Consider the following 21944-nt stretch of genomic DNA (forward strand, 5'->3'; position numbering starts at 1 on the left):
AAGAGAAAGAAAGAGAGAAAGAAAGAGAGAAAGAAAGAGAGAAAGAAAGAGAAAGGAAGGAAGGAAGGAAGGAAGGAAGGAAGGAAGGAAGGAAGGAAGGAAGGAAGGAAGGGCACTACGTTATCTATCTGAGACTATCCTGGACAGTAAAACCAGGAAAACTTCCTGCTTGTTGCGTTGCCACCACTGAAACAACGTTGCACTGTTCTAACGCAGGCTGTTACCACTTTATACCCAGAAGTGGGAGAGTGCCTGTTTCCCTTGCCTCTGACTCTGCCACGTTGCCCACAGTCTATCTTGTAAGACCACTGCCAGATTAACCTTCCAAAAGTACCACTTTGACCATGCCCCTTGGTATTTCCAACTCCTATAATAGACTTCTAGCCCTGACATTAAATATTTTCCAAAATTTGGCCCAAATATAAATTTTACATTCCAATTTATAACAAAGCAGTGTGCTGTTCACCAGAAATGTACCATTCTTTCCTGCCTCCTTACCTCTGCCTGGCATAATTCTGATTATAGACTGAACAGGTCTCATTAAGAATTTACTGAATGAATGTTTTGATAGTTACAATATTAGTTTCTCTGAGCCATGGGCATTTAATCTTGTGGTTCCTTAATAGTTAGAGGGCTTGAAAATCCTAATGTCTATCAATAATCCACTGGACAAACGGAATTTCCAAATCCTAGAGAATACCATGATATAATTTAAGACATATTAAAACAAAGATAAAACTTCCAGTCACAATTATCTGTATAACCTAAGCAAAATTTTTAGGAAATCAAAAAATAAAATAAGGTAAAGCTGTAACAGTTTAAATATAGGGACTAATAACATGCAAGAGACAACAAAGCAGCTAGCTTAGTCCATGCTGAATACTGAAAAATGTACGGCTTCTTCCTATTAGTTACTCTGCTTCTCAGCCAGGTTAGAACACTGTTACTTCGTACATAAGCAAAGACTATCTCATGGCCAAACGAACTTTTGCTTAAGGAAGAAAAAATACCCATGCAAACATTTAATTTAGACGATGAAGTAACAAATGCTTAAAATAGTGATGCTAAATGCTTCTGTAATTCCAGCACTGATAGCGCTTTCTGTTCCTTCCATCAGGACTAGACCATCTGGTAAAGAAGAATGAACAACGGGCTTTGAAGACTGAGAGACCTGGGTTTGTATCTCTACTTGGAGACTATCACTGTACAATCATGAAAACACTATATAACCCCAGGAAACTGAAGCTTCCCCTTGTCAATTAAAAAAAAAAATTCCTGTTTTTCATGGTTGTGAGACTTAAATAAGACAATATATGGCAAGTGCTGGTACATGTCCAATGTATGTGCAGTAAGTGATAATTTACTTCCCTGCACCACATTTCTATGTGGGGATTTACCTGCATCCTGCTTTCACTCATGAACTCTATTACCCAACTATTCAGAATGGATACTGTTTTTACTCATTCAGGTTTTAAAAGGTAACTTTTTGAACTCTCAATTAAATTAGCACTCCTCTCTAAATATCAATTTATTGAATTATCTGCATTGAAAATTACATAAATTTTATTTGTGCAGTAAAGGGTGACACATATTGCGTGTGTGATTTTTAGTACTCTGGAATTGAATATTATATATCAAAGAAGAGAGAAGGAGATATGTATATAATTCTGCATCCATAGACTTTATTAGAAGTAATACTTTCTCAATAAATCCTATTTTATAATAAATGTTTTCAGTAATTAAAGTTGTTGCTTAGCAGATAAAAAGAGAAAAATACATACTGGACTCCTAGGAGCAACTTTAGTATTAGGAGAAATGTTTTGCCCCTCTAGTTCAAAACCACCAGTTATAATCTGAAAGAGAAACTATTTTCAAATACCAAAAGCACAGAGCTCTAATTCTGAGCGAGGTTTTGTGTAATCACAGCTATTTTTTGCAGTCATTGCCCCTAAATGTATTAATGTATTCAATATTCTTCATAAGTTTATGAGTAGGTATTATTATTATTATGAGGAAACCGAGGCTTAAAGTTAAGTAACTTATTCAAGGTCACATAACTAAAAAGGAGTGAAGCTGGGATACAAACCCAGGGAGTCTGATTCCAAAGCCTGCATTCTAAACCACTGTGTTAGTGCTTCTTAACCCCGATTCACTGATCTCTTTTTGAGGCTCCTTTACAATCTCCAAATGAAAATCAGATACTATCACCTATCTACAAAAAATTAATGTAATGCTTTAACTGTAACGAGATAAAAAGAATTTATAAAAAGTGTATTTTACTATAAAAATACTTTTAAAGTTATGATTTTAAACAGAAAATTTCAGGTAGAACTATAATACCAACCAGCACAACAAAAATGCCTAGAAATTTTCAAAATGTTTGGGGGGGGGGGGTTGCCCTAACGGAGAATCACTGCACTACTGTACACTGCCTGTCTGCTGGCCTAGAGATTCTGTCAGAGTTGTGTCCTCTCCCTTTTTTCCTTTCAATATACATATCTAGGTCCTTCCTCAACTTTATAAATAAACATAATTCTAAAATTTTGTACTACCCCATTAAGACCCTGTACTGTTTAATCTCCATGAATGAATTTAAGGCACAAATAATTTTTTAAATTGAAAACTCAGGAAGAACACAGAGCATGGTTTTGCTCTAGTAAAGAAATGAGTGTCAAGTAAATCTATTTCCAACCAGTACTTTCTTGCCAACTAATTTCTCACCACTAAAATAAAGCTCAATGGTAGATTATACAGTTACCCTTCTGAAAGCTCTAAAGCTTTTCTCATTTAGCAACTAAAGTTCACTATGGGAAAATCATACTTTTAGAAACAGTTTTAGAATCTGTTATAAAAAATTCAGTCAATACCTCACATGACCCAGTTTACAGTTAGAAATAACTCCCCTCCATCCACCCATGTGATCATGAACAAATAAAGGAGGGAGCCAAACCAAATCCCTTTCAAGCGCAGACCTGTTCTTTGGGATGCAGGCAGCTCACTGGCAGCAGGCAGTGTACCTGTTGTTCCAGGAGGTAGTGCATAAGCTGAAGATGATGGTGGAGCTCCTGGTCCGCCATGCTGGAAGGATGCTCCAGAGGCAGGGGGAGGGGGGAAAGAGGCAGTAGGGCTGGAGGCAGGTGGAGAGGCCTGGTGCTGTGCTGCGTACAGCTGAGACTGCCCAGAGTAGGAAGAAGCAGAGGGTATGTAAGGGGTGTTAGGGTAAGCGTTTGAAGCAGAAGGAGCAATAGGCTGCTGAGGTCGATACACTGCTGACCCCCCTGTTCCGAAGGAATACTTCTGGGCTGGCTGATAAGCTACACCAAGGAGAAGAAACAGAAATTTTAATTAGTTACAAATTTATTCAGACAGCAACAGAAAATCAAAGTTATCTCATTCTAAGGATGTTCCTTTCATCATTCTTCTAGTAACAGTAAGTTACAACCAAACAGTACCACTTAAAATATGTTATGCTTTTGATAGTCTGGATGCCCTAACTATACCAAAAGTCATTGGATCCAATACTTGAACCCTGCCACCTCCAGGCTGCTGCTGGCTATGAAAATCTGTGAACATTCAGGCCCAGGAATTTTAAGACTGACCCTTTCATGAGATGTCCTGCTCCTATGAAAAAACTGCAGTGACACCTACTGGCCACTAGATGGAACCACGCAGGAATAACCACACCAAAGCAGTTCCCTTTACAGGAAATGTAAGGGAGTTAGGTGGCAGCTCAAGATCTCAACAGTGAACATTATTGTTGTGAATCAAATGTATCTTCTCCAACATACAGTAAAGTCATCGGCTACTCAAATTCTGAGTTTGAACACAGTTTCAGATGAACAGGCAACTCTTATGATCTCTGACAAAACAATTACTGTATTTCTCACAGTGAGTAAGCATCAGGGAGCCAATTAATGTTTTAATGCAAAGACCTGAACCCAAATACCATTACCTTTCATGTAACCAGTGGCAGATATGAACCCCTGCAGAGGAAATCTAGTAGAAATGTACTACTCTGAAGACAGCTCTTTCATATTGAGCATTGAGTGAAAAGCCATATTCAATCTGTATTCACGTTAAGTAAGAACATCCATCTTAGCAGAGAACGTGCTCAGTAAGATTAGTTCTTCCTAGGTAACATCCTCTTGTTTCTGTAATAGTTCATTCAGTCACATAACTTTCCCTTTTGAGATTTTTGGGTTTTGCTCATTTTAAATTTTAAAATAGTGGTGATGTTTTACTTTCCAAGTATAAGTATTTTCTAAAAAAAAAAAATGAAAGCCAATAGGGGAAACATGTCATTACTATACATTTGTCAAAATTCATAGAATGTACAACACCAAGAGGGACTCTAAAGTAATGTATTTTGGGTGATAATAATGTATCACTGTAGGCTCACTGACTGTAACAAGTGGATCACTGTGATGTAGGATGTCTGTGGTGGGGGAGGGAGATTGTGCATGGGGACAGAGGGTATACTGAAACTTTCTGTTCTTTCCACTCAGTTTGCTCTGAACCTAAAACCGCTCTAAAAAATAGTCTATTTCTTAAAAAAATAATAATCATAAAGTAAATGGAAAACAACAACAAATGTCACCTGGAACCACTTTTACCAAAATGGCTTGTTATCCTGCCTGAAGGAAAAGAATATGTACCAAATAATTCCTAAAATTCTATTTTTTTATACCAAAATCATGGGACAATTGACTCTCTTTAATGGGTCTTAGTAAGGCTCAGGAACAGGAGTCAACTGCTCTGAATGGAATGACAGGGAAGCTGCTTCCTCGTATGTTGATTCAGGGAAACCATGTGTCTCTACAGACTCAAGCCCAACACAGAATGGTTCTTTCTTTACTTGTTAAAATTGATTTGATCACGGCTTTGGAGCTTCAAAGTAAATGGTGACTACATTAGGTGAGACACGCTGCTGTGACAGAACCTTAGGGTCATACTACTTACGCTGTGGCTGTGGATAAGGTGGTACCTGGGTGTGCATATGACCTGGAGATGTGGGAAGCTGAGCTGCGGCAACATTTGGATTAACATTTCCATGCATTATGAAACCTGGAGGTGGAGGATTTTCTCCCTAGGAAATGAGAATATAGTAAAAGGGAGGATTACATTTGGAACCAAGAACCTTACCAGATGGATTTATAATCTCTAAAATGGAATTGTTGTTGTTTTTTAAACTTTGCGTAAAAAATATTGTATTTTGTGCATTCTATCTTCTTCAGGACACATTTTCTGAGCAACACTTTCTGAGTGATTTAAAGATTAGACAGGTCCAAAGTAATAATTGCAATGAATGGCAAGAGATGCTAATAGCCTCATAAAACAGTATCTATGATATTTATGATAAAATCTAGGATTTTCCATCTCTACTAAATTCTATCCACAACTAATGCCTCAGAAATATAAGTATAAATGCCACAAGGGAATTGTTGCTTCTCTGCAATGATAAAAAAAAAGAAAAAGAAAAAAAAGAAAAAAAAAAAAGAAAATCTTCAGCATTAAACCACTGTTAGAACCTTGGTTGATGTTTTTCTAGTTCAAGTCAATTTAGAACTGCAAAAGACAGGGAGAGGGATAAGAAAATAAATTAACTGTATTAAAAACTGCTTCTTGCATCCTAAAAGCATTAAAATGCAATAAGCAGACAGACAGATGGGGGATGGGAACTTGAGGGAGCTGGGTAGAGAATATATAACTATATATTTAGGTGAGCAGAATTCTGCTCAAAGAGGAATAATGAAGGATATACCTGTGTGTCAGAGGGAGAGGCTGCAGGTGGATGGCTGGGAAGGGCGGTAGGAGTTTTGTTACTCCAGGTAGTGACAGTGGGGGCAATTCTAACCTGAATTGAACAAAGAAATACCAATCACAGAAAATAAAAAATGATAATGTTAAAAGGAGAAAAAAAAAAGGCATTAATAGCCAGATGCAAAGCAAAAAATAAGAGCAGCAAAATAGCATACATTAGTCAGGCAATTGCTTTCAAGGTAGCTGGGGTCCCAAAAGAAAACATACATTCACAATAAAAAGGGCAGAGGGAGATAGCAGAAAAATCAGTATGAAAACTAAATCAAAGCACAAAGAACAATGCCATTCAAGTGTCAAGAATAAGGGGGGAAAGGTAGGCTCTGTAAGTAGGGAAGGAAAGAAGACATTCCAGGGGAAAAAAAAAGTAATTGAGTAAAAAAGTGATTTTGAAGCATTAATCATATTGATGCTACTAGCAGATCTCTAAACATATTGCTGTAAGCTCCCTTTTCTGGATTCATTAGAGCCACAAAAATCACGTTAGTCCCATATGAGGCTTAGAATCAAACAATACTAAAGATCATCCAGTCTAATCCCCACGCTTTATCATCAAGGAAACCAAGGCCCAGAGAAATGAAGAGGCTGGCTGAGGTCCATACAACTCAGTAATGGAGTGAGGACTGATTCCAGTGTTCTGAGGCCCAGGCCAGTGTTTGCTGCACCACACCATGGAACTCAGCCTGGAGTCCAGAGGTTTTCATAAAAAATTTTTAAAGCCATCAAAATATTTTTTGTCAAGTAAGTCTTCGTAGAAACTCTACCATAAACAGTCGCAAAGATGCGCTGGTCTAAGCAGGAGTGCAATGCCTGCTGATTTGGCCTCCCTTTCAACCCTGTACTCCTGCCTGTAAAACCATAAGCCTCTGCCCTCATTCAGTGTATCATTGAGTTTTAAAAAGCAAATCACCACTTAATTTATGACTGAACTTGTTTTCCTTTTCTTAAAGTATGAGACTGTTAAGTTGAACTATAACAAAGTCTTTCAAGGTTTTTTTTTGTTTTTTTTTTTAACATTTTCCCAGAAAGACAGATAAAGCCAAGGACATAAAGAGTAAATATTCTCTTCTCCCAGAATAGAATGCCTTACTTCAGTGCCCTGAGATAGCGAGGTGGAACTCAAGGTACTTAGCTTAGGAGTTCTAATTCTGTTAACCATTAACTAGCCACGAGATACGGAGAAATTCAACCTCTGTCTTAAAACCCTGATTAGTCAGTCGCTTGACTTCTCCACCTCTCAGTTTTCCCAGCCATCACCTGATACGCCCTAGCTATGTCGTAGACTTTGCAAGTCTAGTGCAATCTCCGCTAGAGTGGGGAATTTAATGTTTTGTTTACCCATACACCCTCAATGGGTAGCATAAAGACAGGCACTTAAATTCTTATTTGTCCAATGAATGAAAAAACAAAACTACAGTCACAACTATATACAAATGTGATCTACCTTGATTAGTACCATCCAAAAGTACAACAGACAAAAGAGCATGATTTTTTTTTTTAGTTTTTCATCCTTCTATGCTTACTTCTGATACAACAAACTGTAAAACTGACCCTGTCAATTCTATCAGCAATTTATTCTATTTTAAAATGGAGAGGGTACCAGTTAATTTTGTTATCAATCAAGACCATTTACTACTTATGAAAATATAATTTTCACTTAAGAACATGAGGTTATCTATTGGTCTGGAAATAAAGATTGCTGCATGAAATAGTAAAAAAACAGTAAGAGGCCACATTTTATGCCATTTGGTCATTTTAATTTAATAAATTAATTAATAAAAATCATTTAATCATCTTTACATATCCCATGACCCACATTTTCATAAACCTTTGGCCATTTGCTTTTCTCTAAAATACAACTTGTCCAAAAAAATAAGTTTGAATTCTGGATACTTTGTATTGTGCTGATATAGAAGTAAACCTGTTCATAGTAAACCTGTTCTACTGATTCAAAAAATAATTCTCAAAAAAAGGACTACTATTTTCTAAAAACATTAAAAAAAATTAACCAAATCACTCACAAAATTGTACCCACTACTTTACTTACAGTTTGTTAGATGAATCAAACTGTAGAGAACAGATGTGCATGTGTAAGAGAAGTTTGAGTGATGGAGAAGTAAGAAGAAATCACCCTAGAGAGCTTAGATTAATTTATATATAATTTATAATCTATTTGACCAGATTAAAGGGATAATTAAAAAAAAAAACACATTATAAGGTCTCTTACCCAACAAACTAAAACCACCAATTTGAACAGAAATACATAAATGTTACTATCTGAACCATATCACTCACATGGGGATAATATTGTTGAGTTGGAACTCTTGGCATCTGTGTGTGACCAGCAACGGGTCCAGGCCTGCCCTTGGGCAGCTGCTGCCTCTCATATAGAATTTTAGATGACTCCTGTTGTCCTGGTACAGGCTCTCCTTGTGCTCTACAAAGTCTGTCACGAAGCTGCACAATATTTGGCTATAAGAAGCAATGGAAGAAAGCAAAGCAAACAGAGTTCACCCAACTATATATGACAGCATGTTGATCTTCTTAAAGTAAGCCTGATCGTTCATATGATATTTGTTCATATGCTGTGTATTATACAATAAAACCTGTCACCTTAGGGTCTGACATCATGGTTTCTAATACTGAAGACTGACATCAAAGGTCCATTATATATAGTGTTACTTACAATTTAACCAAGTCAGGGATTTGAATTATGCCCACCACACAGTAACATACAAGATCAATGTCACTTATCAACACTGCTCTTTTGTTGTTTTCTTGCAGTTAAGTAATGCTCACAAATCACAAAAGTACCTGAAAAAATGCAACTTTATTTCTTTGTAGGGAAAAAAGATTCTAAAAGAGAATCAACTGTTAAAGTTGGTAATGGCAGAAAATGGTGATCTAAGAAAGAGATGAAAGTTAATTAAAAAAAGAGATGCTTGAAATAAATTAAGAGTAAGATGTCAAACTCAGGGTAGCTCATACAGATCTACAACTATACAGATCTAAAATAAGTATGAGCTGACCATATAAACATTCAAGGTATTAACAAACAACAACAAAAAGCAATGTGTTAAAATGTTTCAGCAAGAATTCATCTTAATATCTATAAAAATTATAAATTTCTATACATTCATTAAAAGTTTAAAGATGTCACTTAAACTTTTTGGGTATACTTAGGTAAACTTGCCTTAAGGAGGGGAATTATAGACTACAATGATGTCACAAAGTCTCAGGACATATTCCTCAGAAAATACTAAGGGTCTTCTGAGATATACAGGAAGAAATGACACTAAAATTATGAATTTTGCATAAAGAATGTTCTTTAAAAGTCTGAAGAAGAGCATGAAAAATAATGTATAGAAAATACATGTGGTCATAAATGATAGTGAAAATAGAGTTTAATTCTAAGGCTGGAAGATCTAAAGTCTTATATTAAGTTAGTCTTAAGATAAAGGCCCTTATATCTCAATATAATAATGAGATCTTATTAAGTGAAAAATCACATAAAACTAATATGCCTAAATCATCATAAAGATAAAGACTATGTTTCTACTGTAATATTCTCATTAACAATCTAAGGGGACTCGAGGTGGATCCTACATGTAAGTGTACACAAAACCAAGCAGAGAACCACACCTCCACAGTCCTGGAACACAGAGGTAGTATTTTACTCAATGAAACTACTCAGTGAAATGTACTGGTAATTCCCTAGAACAGATACAATCCTGAAAACAATTAACTAAAAAAAATCTATCAAAAAACAGAATAAAGTTTAGAATAAAAAGTATAGAAACAATATAAGGCTCAAAATTAAGCTCTGGCAGACACACAATGCAGATAAAAATATCTTACTTATGGAAAACTGTCTTCACACCCACACTAGCTTCCACCCATGCTCTGTTACCGGTTTTCAAAATTTTTTAAAAATTATTTTTATATTTTATATATTTTATGTAAAAATTATATTTTTTATTTTTTAATTTTTGGGGAGGGGATAATTAGGTTTATTTATTTATTTATCTATCACTTTAATGGAGGCACTGGGGATTGAACCCAGCACCTTGTGCTCGCTAAGCACACACCATACCACTGAGCTACACCCTCCCCGTTACTGAATTCCCCTCCTCTGTGCCCCCACAGCACTACTAGCTTTATCACTGTCCTTATCACGTTGGAATACCATGTTTACTTCTGCTGTCATTTTGAGTTTGGAAACTCCTCCAGGCAAAGGATCCTGGCAATCTTATTTATCACTATATATTTAGTCACTTACTGAACTGAAACAAATATCATGAAAAAGACTGAGTTTTACTGCACACCAAATAAGGACACTAAGTTAGGAATGTAATGTAGTTCCCTCTGCCTTGAATACTTTAAAAATATACTTGCACACAGACAGTATCAGACGGAAATGGCACAGAGAATGAACAACTTCACTAATATCTGGGCTGCCACTTGTGGGAATTTTAAAATCACAACCCCAGTGTGTTTAAGTATTAACATTTACAGCTTTTTAACACAGAAGATTCCTACGAATAATCTTGTGCAGAGTCAGCATTTGGCTTAAGAAACAAAAAGGTGGTCCTTTTCTCATTTATTTTCCTCAAATACCATGCCCTTCAGTACAAAGGCATCTATCACACTGTAAGAGCATCCCATCCCTCTGACACAGCCTGGATACACTTAAAATGATCTTTGAAGAATTGTCAATAATATTCACCTACAGTCAGGTGACAGAAGTTCAACTGCTCGAAAATATTCCACCTTCTAGTACATGTTATGTTTAATACTGAGCTATCCACTGGACTTACCTTTCTCATACACTGAAAGAAGAAAAATGGTTAGTTCTAATTACCTGGTTGGTGTTTTCAGGAAGAAAAGCCAAGGCTGCAGCAATACTGCCCTGGGCTGCCAACAAATTGGCATACTGACTCATCTTCTCAGCCAAAAGAACTCCTACAGTGCTAGCGTCCATGGCTTGGGTGAGTTGCACAGCTTTTCGCAGGATGACAACTTTCTCAATCAGATCCTAAATGAGAAAAAGAAGGGAGGGTGAAGGAGAAACAGACAATGACACCAAGATGTGTACTAAGAGGAGTCAGGAAAAGATCAGGAGTTACTGACAGTTCCAAAGTCTACAAAAAGTGCGGTACCTTCCACATACTACATACTATATAGTATTATCACCAATCTTAAAAAGGTCTGGAAGACTTGGCCACTACTGAGGTAACTGAAAAAGTAGGTATCCTCTTACTCATAGATAAAACATAGGTTACCACCTTTTCCTAAACATCCTGAAGCTGCCAGATACTCGTGAGCTAAAAAAGGCAAGTATCCCAAGTGATGGGGAGAGGCAGAGATCTGAAGGCAGATACTGGGTTGCAGCAGGTGTAAGAGGAAACATACTTACGTATACAAAAATAAAAATAGTACCACTGAGAGGTGACCCCAAACAGGCTTAGTATTTCAACCCAAAGTTTCTCATGTTGTTCTTCAATGCCAATTCTTTCAACAATGGGGACCTATGCTTCAGGTATAAAGTACAAGAATATCCCAACTGCCCCTCATAAGTACACAAATCCAGATGTGTGAAACAAGTTGTTTTCCCTCAGAAGCACTTAAAAGGAAAACCTTCCAAACCATGTGCTGGTGAGAATGTGCAGCACTGGGGCTCTCATCCGATGAGTATGTCATCAAATGTTTCAACCCTGAAGATAGTAAGTTAGTGCTCCTTCAGCTTTTTATTTTGAAAGAATGTTAGATTTACAGAAGAATTACCAAGATAGCAAAGAAAACTCTGTTCCCTTTACCTAGTTCCCCCTAAAGGCAACACTGTCCATGAACCTAGCAAAATTAACAAAACTAGTAAATGATACAATAAACAAAACAAAACAAACAAAACAAAAATAAAAGGAAAACCTTGATTCCTACAAGATTTTTGGTTTCAACAGTGATTTTTAAAGCAAGAACTTTACTGGGAAACTCTTTTTCCAGAGATAAAAAGAAATATTAGACTGAAATTTCTTGCAGCTTGCTGATTAAATGCTTAGAAAGAAAAAAATCTACATCTATAGTTCTCAGAACCTGAGAATATTCCCCATATTTTTTACTTCCTCTCTTGCCTGTGTATTAGTGCTACATGAGATTCCATTTACTTCTTTCATTTTCCCTGAACCATGTCTACTGTACTAGGAATGTCTCCCCTTCCTCACCCTACATTGCTTCTATCTTTGCCCAGGCAGACAGCATCCCTGGAGGCAGAGAAAGGGGCAGGAGGAAAAGGTTAAACTCTAGGGCTGTTATCATGCTCTTGCCATCTACCTTCCCCAATAAACTACCATATCAACTTTGATTTCACAAACAGCTGCATTCCTATTTTACTGTCCCATCATCTCAAACTGCCTCTCCACAAATAGCAATAAATACACATAATTCAACAAAAGAACTCCTAAAATGTAATTAAGGAGGGTGAAAGCAATGAATTTCTGGAACAAATCAATTTCTAGAATATAAGGAGACAGGAAGCACCTTTTGTATCAAAGACACTAACCTGAAGGGACAGAGGGTTGCTTCCATCTTGAGCTTTAGTCCAACATGCAACTAGTTTCTCTACATTCCCTGCACAAATATAGCAGAGACATGCCTGGGTCTGCAGGAGACTATCACCTTCACTTTCAAGTCTGGTTCCCAAAAGGTCTATAGATCAAGAGGAAAACAAAATTACACACAAGGCAATCTGTACATGAGGTCATGAGCAGCCCAATAATATTTTCAGAAGATGGATTAAACTTTATAACCAATGAGTGGCAGGTAGAAACAAAATCACTGTGATGTAAATGTTCAGTAAATATTTTTTGTTACATGAGGGGAAGCATGTGAAAAACCGATATAATAAACAATTTCATAAGATTCTATACCTAGTTGTAGAATGGATTTCCATTCATTATATTAGAAAAAATTAATAATGGAAACAATACTTGAACAGAAAAATTCTAATGAACATTTAACTGCACTTCATCACATCAGATGCTTTTGTGAGCAGTGGACTAAAATATGGCACATTTGGAATAAACATCAATGGTAGCTAGCACTACTATAAATTGTTTATGATGATAAAGTTAATATCCTATAATCCTGTATTCTCATAATAGTTTCAAGGAAGCAAATGGTTGTTTGTTTTTATACTAGCAGCATAAAGCTTCTGCTTTTGCAAATGAGTTTTATTCCCTAGTTATCAGTTTAGTCATGGCCTTTAATGGTAATTTCTACTCACATGTTATAATTATTAATTTTATCAAGGTAACATTTATTAACATTTATAAGAGCTGACTATGTGTCATTTTACATATGACCATACTAAGGCTTAGGAATTAATTTTTCCTAGGGTGTACAGCTAATAAAGTGGCAGAGGCAAGATTCCAAGTTTGGTCTGTCCGAAACCAATATCATTAAATAATACTATTAAAAATAATGACTAATAGGTATGGAGAAGCAATGTAGTTAGTAATTCTGAGAAAAGCATTCAAATGAGAACTTTGTTTTCTTGTTGTGATTAGAAGGCTTAAAAAATTTTCTCATAAAGTCTGTCATTAATTTTATTTGCAATAGTCCATGCCATATACATAATATAATATAAAGCTCATTTTCTTACCACAAAGGGCTGAAAACTCATCTGGTTTCGCGTAAGTCAGTACTGCAGCTAAAGCCTCTCTCCAATTTTTAAGGTCACAAGACTCAACAATCTCCTTCCAGTTCTTCATCACTACTGCAGTAATTAGCTTGGGAAAGGAAAATGAAGGGAGAATTAAAAGCCTTTGGTGCATTAATAAAAATTAACTCTGGCTAATCAATCATTTCTTTCAAAACTACTATTCAACGTTTCATATAGAATAAAAGCAGCAGCAAACTGAAGTGTATTCTTGAATCAAATGACATAAAAGACAGTATCAGTTTTCCTCAAAAAAAAAAAAAGAATCACACTAAGATATTTTATAAAATGCTGAGACGAAAAGTATAGGGTGTAACTAAAACATTGAACAGGAAGACATGACTTGGTCTGAAGGATCAGGAAAAACTTTCTGAGCATACAGACATTTGAGATGTGAAGTTAGAATTAATTTCATCAAGAAAGGAAAAAACATTCCTGGCCAAGGGATCACTAGGGGCACAGTCCTGAGAGAGAAAGGCACATGGAGTGTGTGAGGAACTGAAGGCAGCCAGTGTGGCTAAACAACAGCAGGGGAGGGAGTGACACTGAGACAGCCTGGGAAACTGACAGCAACCAAAGCTGCTGGCACGGAACACTGGGACAACTTTTATGGAAAGAAATGTAGTATTAGTAAGCTTAAAAATGTACAGACCCTCTGTACCAGAAACTCCTTTCCAAGAACTACAGCCTTATGAAACAATTAGAAATTCACACAAATCTTTCGGCACAAGGATGTTTATCAGGATCTTAACTATATTAGGAAAATATCAGAAACCACTTAAATATCCCCAAATAAGGGAAATAATATATCCCTACTTATAGAATATTATAGAGCAATTGAAATTTTGCTAAGACTCTTTAACGATATGGGAAAATGCTTACAATGTAAGTGACAGTATCTGTAAGTAAAACTATACATATATAATCTTTCTTTTTTTTAATGGAGGTACTGGGGATTGAACCCAGGACCTCGTGCATGCTAAGCACTCACCCTATCACTGAGCTATACACCCACCCCTCTATACATATATAATCTTCATTCTGTTTTTAAAAATTCTACAAATACATAGAAAGAGGTACAAAAGAGTATGCACGAATCTGACGGAATTATGGGATATTAAAATTCTTATCTTTAACATTTTCTATGTTCTAACTTTTCTACAATGAAAATATGAAAGGTATTCTTCATTGAAAAAAATACATATGTAACAACAAAATCTGAAGTAATTATACCAAGCTATCAGCAATAACTACTTTTGGATCAAGGAATTATGGGTAGTTTTTTTGTTCTTTACTGTTTTCTGCATTTCTATTATCTATAGTAAAAGTATACTATTTTACAAATGTGTTATTGTTTATCTATTTTAAAAATAACATACCCTGGTAATTTTGCTTTGGGATTTTGCAAAGTACTTTTTCTGCGTTCGGGCCAAGAGTTCTTGTCCACCTGCTATAGCCAATATAATGGCATCAGCCATGCGGTTATCATGTAAACAAAGGTCAACAGCATTCTCAAAGTTACCCGTCAGCAAAGCCTGAGTAATTAAACCATCAATATCTGCAATAAAGAAATAATATACCTAAGTTAAATAAAGTTTTGTTATAAGAAAAAAACACTACACCTATGAATTTTTACACACACATACAATGGAGAACACATGCTCATTCTCAAATATTACTGGTGGATTAATTTCTAATATAAGCTCTTGATATCTATGAAAATATACTGAGATGTATGGAAATAAAATTAGGTAAAGTAATGTATTTTCCAGAGTGTTTAAACTGTAGTAATAAAGATCATTATACAGTTTCTATCACACAGGGTTAGATCATACTATCATTTTTAAGGTACTGATTACATATGCTAAATGGTAACTGAGTTCTTTTCAATAATCTACCATCTGTAACAAAATGTTTCTAACTTAAGCTTAGGGACTACTTGCTTTCAGATGGTTAAAAAAATTAGAAATCGAAACCGACAGATACCCCCACTGATGGAGATGTTAAATGTTCCTCCAGCTGATGGTAGAAATTCAGATTCTTGCTTTTCCTCTTCAGTGCGCTAAAGATGGAAAGGGCAGCAATTTAGCTGGAATGAAACTGGAATAATTTACCAGCAAAACAAAATTTATGTATGATTATTCACCTACTGACTAGATGACATGGCAAGTTATTTCAGAAAAGTTCTCAGATTCAAGTTTACACTAAGATCCATAATTTCCCTAAGTATTAACTCTCACTATATAATCATAAATAAAAGTCATCAGAAATAAACTTAAGTGTACATGTCCATTACTGGTAGCTCAGAAGTTATTGAGGCTGAGGAATCTTTGTTTTCGTAGATACTTCAACTAAGAGTAGCCTTGAAACATACAAAATATGTTTTTAATGACACCATATTTAGATTTTAAAACCTCACTTCTATAGATCTAAAAATTTGTCTAATAAGTATAGTTATAATAGAACTTTTTTGTTTTAATTGACTCAGTCATAAACAAAAAATCACATGCATCCTTACATAAATGAAATATAAACAGATTATTTATAAATATACTCATTAAATTATAGATTTTGTGTTCTCTTAAAATAGTCATGTCTAGAACAGCAGGTTGGTCTGGTAAGAATATACACAGTTCTGCTATAACTTTCTGAGACTACTTGTAAGACTGAGTAAAAATAAATATTTTTTTTCTTTAGAAGAAAAGAAATATAATGGAGACATACTGCTGGCAAATACTTTAAATGCTTTCTGTTCTATGCATAAAAATTCTACAGAAGATGAAAAATAAAATATATACGAGATTATAGAGAAATTAAAAAAAAAAGTTTTACATGAGATAAAATACCTATCTTCTGTGCTTGTGTTACCTACACATCTGAAAGTTAGCACTTAGTATCCAAAGCCAGGAGCATTTTTGAATTGGGTAATTTTAGTGTAAAGCACAACACAGGATCATCTGTTAATAATGTTTAATTAGCCAGTATTGACCATTATAAGAGAATAACTATAGCGTTAATTCTTTCCCCAATGAAGCATTTTAGAATCGAGAACTGTAATAAAAATTTTTTTAAACTTAAGTTATTCACATTAGGTAATAAAATCAGATACTGATCTGATTATATTCCCTAACAAACTTACCAAAAAACCCTTTTCCTTCTTTTAATGATTGTTAAAATTTGCTTTCTAAAAACTACTAATAAACCTTTATGTATGGACTTCTGAAACATACATAAAGTCAAAAATACACAATTTATTATGTGTTGGGTATCTTCAATGTGTAAGCTACTATGTTTTATTTTATAACAAATAGCATTATCAAGATAAAGGGGAAGATATCATGACCTTAAACAATATTTTTTCAAATATTCTGAAAGCATATATCAGTAACTGCTGTTCTGTTAAATACATATTTACCTATATATTTAATTCATGAGTGTATTTCCAAATGGCCCTCTACTGGACAATAGTTAATCCAGTTGTATATAAATAAAAGTACATTTCCTTATAATTCTGTCTAGGTATTCCCAAAATTAGTTCAAATTTTTAGTAAGACTTTACCCATCTCCTTTATTCTCAGGCTAAATAAAATGTGAGATCTACTTCTAAGGAAAATGTTTTTAATAATAATCTTGTAGTAGTCTAAATTTAGTGATTAATTATTTTTATAACTTGGTAAAAGACCGTAAGAAACTTTACATAGTCAGGATAACCCCAAATCACAAAGAAAAATGAAAAAATCAAATATGAGATGAGAAATAAGTACTTGTTGATTAATTTTCCAAGACGAAATATAATTTAGAAAGCAAGAAAAGTAAATTATAGAATTACTAGTGTTTAAAAAAAAAACTCAGAAAATTCAAAGGAAAAAAAGAATGACACAACTCTGTGTTCAAGGACTCTTTTTTAACTAGTTATAAAAATTGTCGATAGAACTCAGGACACATTAATAGTAAATCATAATAATCCGTTTATTTAGTGAAACATTCTTTACTTAAACTCAAAAGTTCAAAATTAATTCAGAAGCCTATGCCACTGCTAGTGAGCCCTAAATATTAACGTGCCAAGAAAAAATACTAACTTTACATAGAAGGCAATGTGACCAAGTTAAGTCAATCTCACATCAACTATTAATTTTAAACCACATAATTCAGAAGCTAGGTCAGAGAACTAAAAATTTTAGAGATGATACCTCCATCAAGCTAGTAAATGGACTCCTACCCTAAGAATCTCTAAGAAAGTAAACTCCAGCTTTATTTTGGAACAAGTAGTCAAGAAAATTTTCCATTATTTCAATGTGAGATAAACAAATATCATATATTTCCCCAATGTAATTGAAAATGAAAAAAATAAATACCTCTCCCAACAGCTGCTCTTCAGCAGCAGGGCTCTCCTCCCCATCACTCTGTGCTACTTGGTCAGAGTCTTTAAGAGCCTTTGGTACACAAAACAATTACAGGAGGAGTTGAAGAAAGTTGCATTAAAAGGTTATTAGTGAACAAAGAAGACAAAAGACCCAACCAACAACATTCATAAGAAGCAACTAATTTATTTGAGAAACACCATTAGAGCAAAAGCAGAGAGTAATTACTGTTAAGACCTATCCTTTCTTTCCTACCAAATATCCCTGAGCAACCAAGATTTTAACCTGAAGTATCTGAGCAGTCATTGATTTCATTTTAACTCTTTTGCAAAATTCAAATAATGTCAAGAGAAAATAATAATCTACCAGGTAAAACTTACACTATTTTAAAATAAGAATTATTCTTGTATTAAAATTCCTATAGTCAGTATTTTTTCTAACTGTAAAGCAATAAAATAAATTTCTTAAATTACATTTCCTTATGACCTAAATCAAAATTTCAGAAGGTAGTTATTTGTAAAGGGTTTCTCTTACCACATCAGGTCCATCCACTTTGTTCAAGGCCAAAGCAATCTGAAATAAAAAAACCCAATTCACCTACTAAATGGAATTCTATTTCAAGCCATATAGCAATCGTTCACCTCTTACTCCATTCTCATTGGCAAAAATCCAAAGAAGTTCAGATCAGGGATTGAATGTTTAAGAAAAGAAGAAAATTTGTACAGATTCTCAATAGTCCTAGTTTCAATCATGTGGAGTTCTACTGCTCACATGTCATCTACTGCCAAACTAACCTCAAAACAAGCATATCTTCTTCTACTTTGTTTCAAGTAAGATAACTATAACTTTTAAAAATATTTCTTCAGGGACTCACTATGGAAAGAACTGCTATTAGAAGTATTTTGACAAATTGTATTTTCTCATTTTTTGCTATCGGATATGTAAAGTTTCATACTAATCTTTTGCAAACCAAAAAAAGGTTATAGCATCAAGAAGTTTAGACTAATAATAAAGTTAAATATAAAAAAATCTAAAAGAGTGAGCAAAGATACGTAGCCAGTAAGCAGTGGGGGCTGTGATGTGACCCCAGGTCTGTCTGACATCAAAGGAGCACTAATCTTCACCGTGCTCAGTACTATTCCATATACATGATAAGCCTACAACTGTAGAAAACTCTAGTCATTTCTAAACAATGACAAAGGGCTAATACAGGTTATGCTCAGAATCTAAAATACTTCCTTCAAGGTTTCCATAGTCAGAGTGTTTTTACTGCTGTTCATGTCAACCATGTGGAATAATTATTAAATCCCTCTTTGAGAAGAAAACTGTAAAACTGGAATACGACCTCCTGTTTTTAAACAGGGATCTTTTTTTTTTTAAGTTAAAATGCTAAGAAAATCACTTGAGCTTTTTGTTTGTTCAGGTTCAGTACAATAAATTACCCTTGTTCCAAAATATTTATCAGTTACTAATGAGCTGGATCAATTCAATACACAGTTTGGGAATTACCAGCTGAAGGCATAAACAGCTAGGGTGGTAAATTGTGAGAGCTTGAAATAGTACCTTATTTTTCATCACTTAAACTGTAGTGAATGCAAGGTGATCACGAACAGTTTCCCTCTCTCTTTCTTCCAGGGCCATTGGTTATACATCCTCTTAAAAATCTAAGTGTTATTTCCACAGTGTTTCAGGTTCACAGCCTCTCTTCTTTCAAGGCCCAATACTCCCTAATACAGCTCTTTAAAACAAGTTTGAATTAAAGGTGGTTCTGGCAGCTCCTAAATCCAGGTGTAATGAGGAGTTTCATGTTTAACAACATGGATCCAAAACTTTGGCTACCAAGCACAAACTCTTATTAAATGTTTATTGAATGATTTGAAATAATTTGTGAGAACTTAAAAAAAAAAACAAAAAACCTATGCTACATAAATATTTCACCCGTGTAAGGACAGCCTTTAAACTTTCCCCAAAGTTTACCTTTTTTCCTAGGTCTTCTTTTCTGTATCCTAGAAGTTCAAGGTATTTTCCACGAGAATCATCTTCAAAGTTTACCTTTTAAAAAAGACATATTCTTGAAACAAAGACCTGCATTTAAAGGCCTAATTTTTAATTAACTGCTCAAATTCCAAGTAGAATGGTTAAAATATCTAAAGTCTACTATATCAACTAGAAGGTTCACTGTAAGAGAACCAAAGAATAGTATTTTTTTAAGAAGTTTTTTTTTTTAAATAGTAAGTGTACTAGTAACTAATATTCCCGGCTGACTAAAGCTTACTTTTAAACTAATTTTTGTAAAAACAAAGTCATGTCCAAAGGTTATATGAATGCAAAACTCACATTATGTGAAACATTCAATGTCTTAAAACTCTTTTTTAAAACTAATACTTACTCACCAAATATAAAAATAAATTTAACCTTACTGTATTTACTTTTTGGAAAATTCAGAATTGAGAAACAGACATTCTAGGGGAAGTAAAATGACCAAACAGAAAATTCTATTTGTTATTCTGTCATAAATGCAACTCAGTAAAAAGGATGAGAAATGCCTACAACCTCTCACCCCTACACATTTTCCCTCTTTTACCATTTTCCCTAACCAGATCTACTTCAAAAATTACATACTCTATTGTATTCATTATACTAAGCTCTATGTTCTAATTTTAAAATAGGTCTGCTGAATGTTATGTCTCTCTCACTTTAAAACATTTATTATACCATTTTTTGCTTTTTAAAAAAGTTTTTCATATTAGGCTTTTCAAAGCTAAGAAGAACTCTTGACATAAAGTGTTAGCTCATGTGCTCTTCATAAGGTTTCTTTAATTCCATCATGAGATCCCGGAAATCCCATGCTTCCCACTGTTTCTTTGACAGGAAGACAGATTTAGAGTATGATGGGAGTAGCTGAATGTGCAGATAATGAAATAAAATGGTTTAATACCGACTTTACCTTCAAAAAGGACCACACGTTTTTTTCAAACTCAGTCTGAGAAGCATCGATCTTTTTCTGACAGTAACTGACGAATCCTTGCGACTGCACGACCTGCTGGAGCTGGTCGGAGCGGCGGAGGAATTCCTTCTCAGTCACCACCTGACTAATGAACACGTGGTTCTGCAGCGCCTGCGGCTCGACCCCCTGCTGAGGCTGTGGTCTGACATTTGCAAAAGTAACCAGTTTGCCTCCGAACTAGAACAGAACAAATAAACTACATCAGCTCAAACCACGAGGATGCAGCCCCAAAACATGCTTACTGCAAACCCGCGAAAGGAAAGTACTGTGGCCTAAACACGATGCAATTCGCTGATACGCCCTCCCGTACTCCAGTGTGACCCCAGCTATCAATTATTCCTCTTCACACCACCCACCTTCTACATAAAATGTCCTAGTTACTGTGGCCCCAGTTTCTCACCTATTTGTTGTTACTAACTTCCACATACGCAACACAACTTCTCTTCAAGGCCCGGGCAAATGTCACCTGTGCTATCCGGAATGCCCTCGGTATATACTACATACACAGGTAACTCTTTTGATTCAACTACTAGCTATACGTATTTGCCTCACCTTCTAGTCTAGGCTCTAAGTTTTAAAAGGTAGTAGAATATGCCACTCCAAAATATGCCATTTGTCATAAGAATTATTTTGAGCTAAAGAATACCAAAAGACAGTAGGAGCAAGAAAGACATCTGACCTCTTTCTGAAAGGAGATGAAACTCCCCTATGAGAGCTGCTCTCCCTCCACTGGGAGGAAAGAAACATTTTTTTCACCAGAGATGGGAGTGCAGACCAGGAAAAATCTGTACAAACAAACCTTGTTAAATAAAAATTATTTCTCTCCAGTCTCCCTACATATTTTAGTTACTTTTCCACAACTGCCATTCTTTGTTCAAACTAGTATATAAGCACTCAGGTCTTGCCACTGGTTTGGAGCTTCATTTCTCTACAGGGCTCCCAAATAGGAGGTTTGCTCTCCTCCTATTAAGCAGGCTCAGAACTCTGCCTCTGGCCTCTAGTATTCATTCCTCAGGTCTAGGTACTGATCTTTTCTTAAATTCCC

At 35.1% G+C, this 21944-nt stretch overlaps 1 protein-coding gene across 15 annotated transcripts in view; it reads right to left on the reverse strand.

Annotated features, from left to right (window-relative positions):
- The window catches only part of SEC31A (SEC31 homolog A, COPII coat complex component), a 60441-nt gene that overhangs the window by 14907 nt on the left and 23590 nt on the right, over positions 1 to 21944 (reverse strand). For 2 of the 15 annotated variants that reach the window (XM_045513092.2, XM_045513085.2), the window contains exons 11-23: positions 20840 to 21076; positions 19870 to 19944; positions 18427 to 18465; positions 17887 to 17964; positions 15518 to 15593; positions 14911 to 15089; positions 13475 to 13601; positions 12374 to 12519; positions 10679 to 10852; positions 8113 to 8289; positions 5762 to 5854; positions 4960 to 5086; positions 3018 to 3314 (exon numbers count right to left, since the gene is read on the reverse strand). In XM_045513092.2, coding sequence (XP_045369048.1) covers positions 3018 to 3314; positions 4960 to 5086; positions 5762 to 5854; positions 8113 to 8289; positions 10679 to 10852; positions 12374 to 12519; positions 13475 to 13601; positions 14911 to 15089; positions 15518 to 15593; positions 17887 to 17964; positions 18427 to 18465; positions 19870 to 19944; positions 20840 to 21076 — 1825 coding nt within the window. Of the gene's footprint in view, positions 1 to 2972; positions 3315 to 4959; positions 5087 to 5761; positions 5855 to 8112; positions 8290 to 10678; positions 10853 to 12373; positions 12520 to 13474; positions 13602 to 14910; positions 15090 to 15517; positions 15594 to 17886; positions 17965 to 18426; positions 18466 to 19869; positions 19945 to 20839; positions 21077 to 21944 lie in introns of all 15 variants that reach the window. The other 13 variants (XM_045513084.2, XM_045513078.2, XM_074346253.1 and 10 more) reach the window with 9 other exon arrangements.

The sequence above is a fragment of the Camelus bactrianus genome, chromosome 2 (genome assembly GCF_048773025.1).
Source record: "Camelus bactrianus isolate YW-2024 breed Bactrian camel chromosome 2, ASM4877302v1, whole genome shotgun sequence".
In the NCBI taxonomy this organism is placed as follows: Eukaryota; Metazoa; Chordata; class Mammalia; order Artiodactyla; family Camelidae; genus Camelus; species Camelus bactrianus.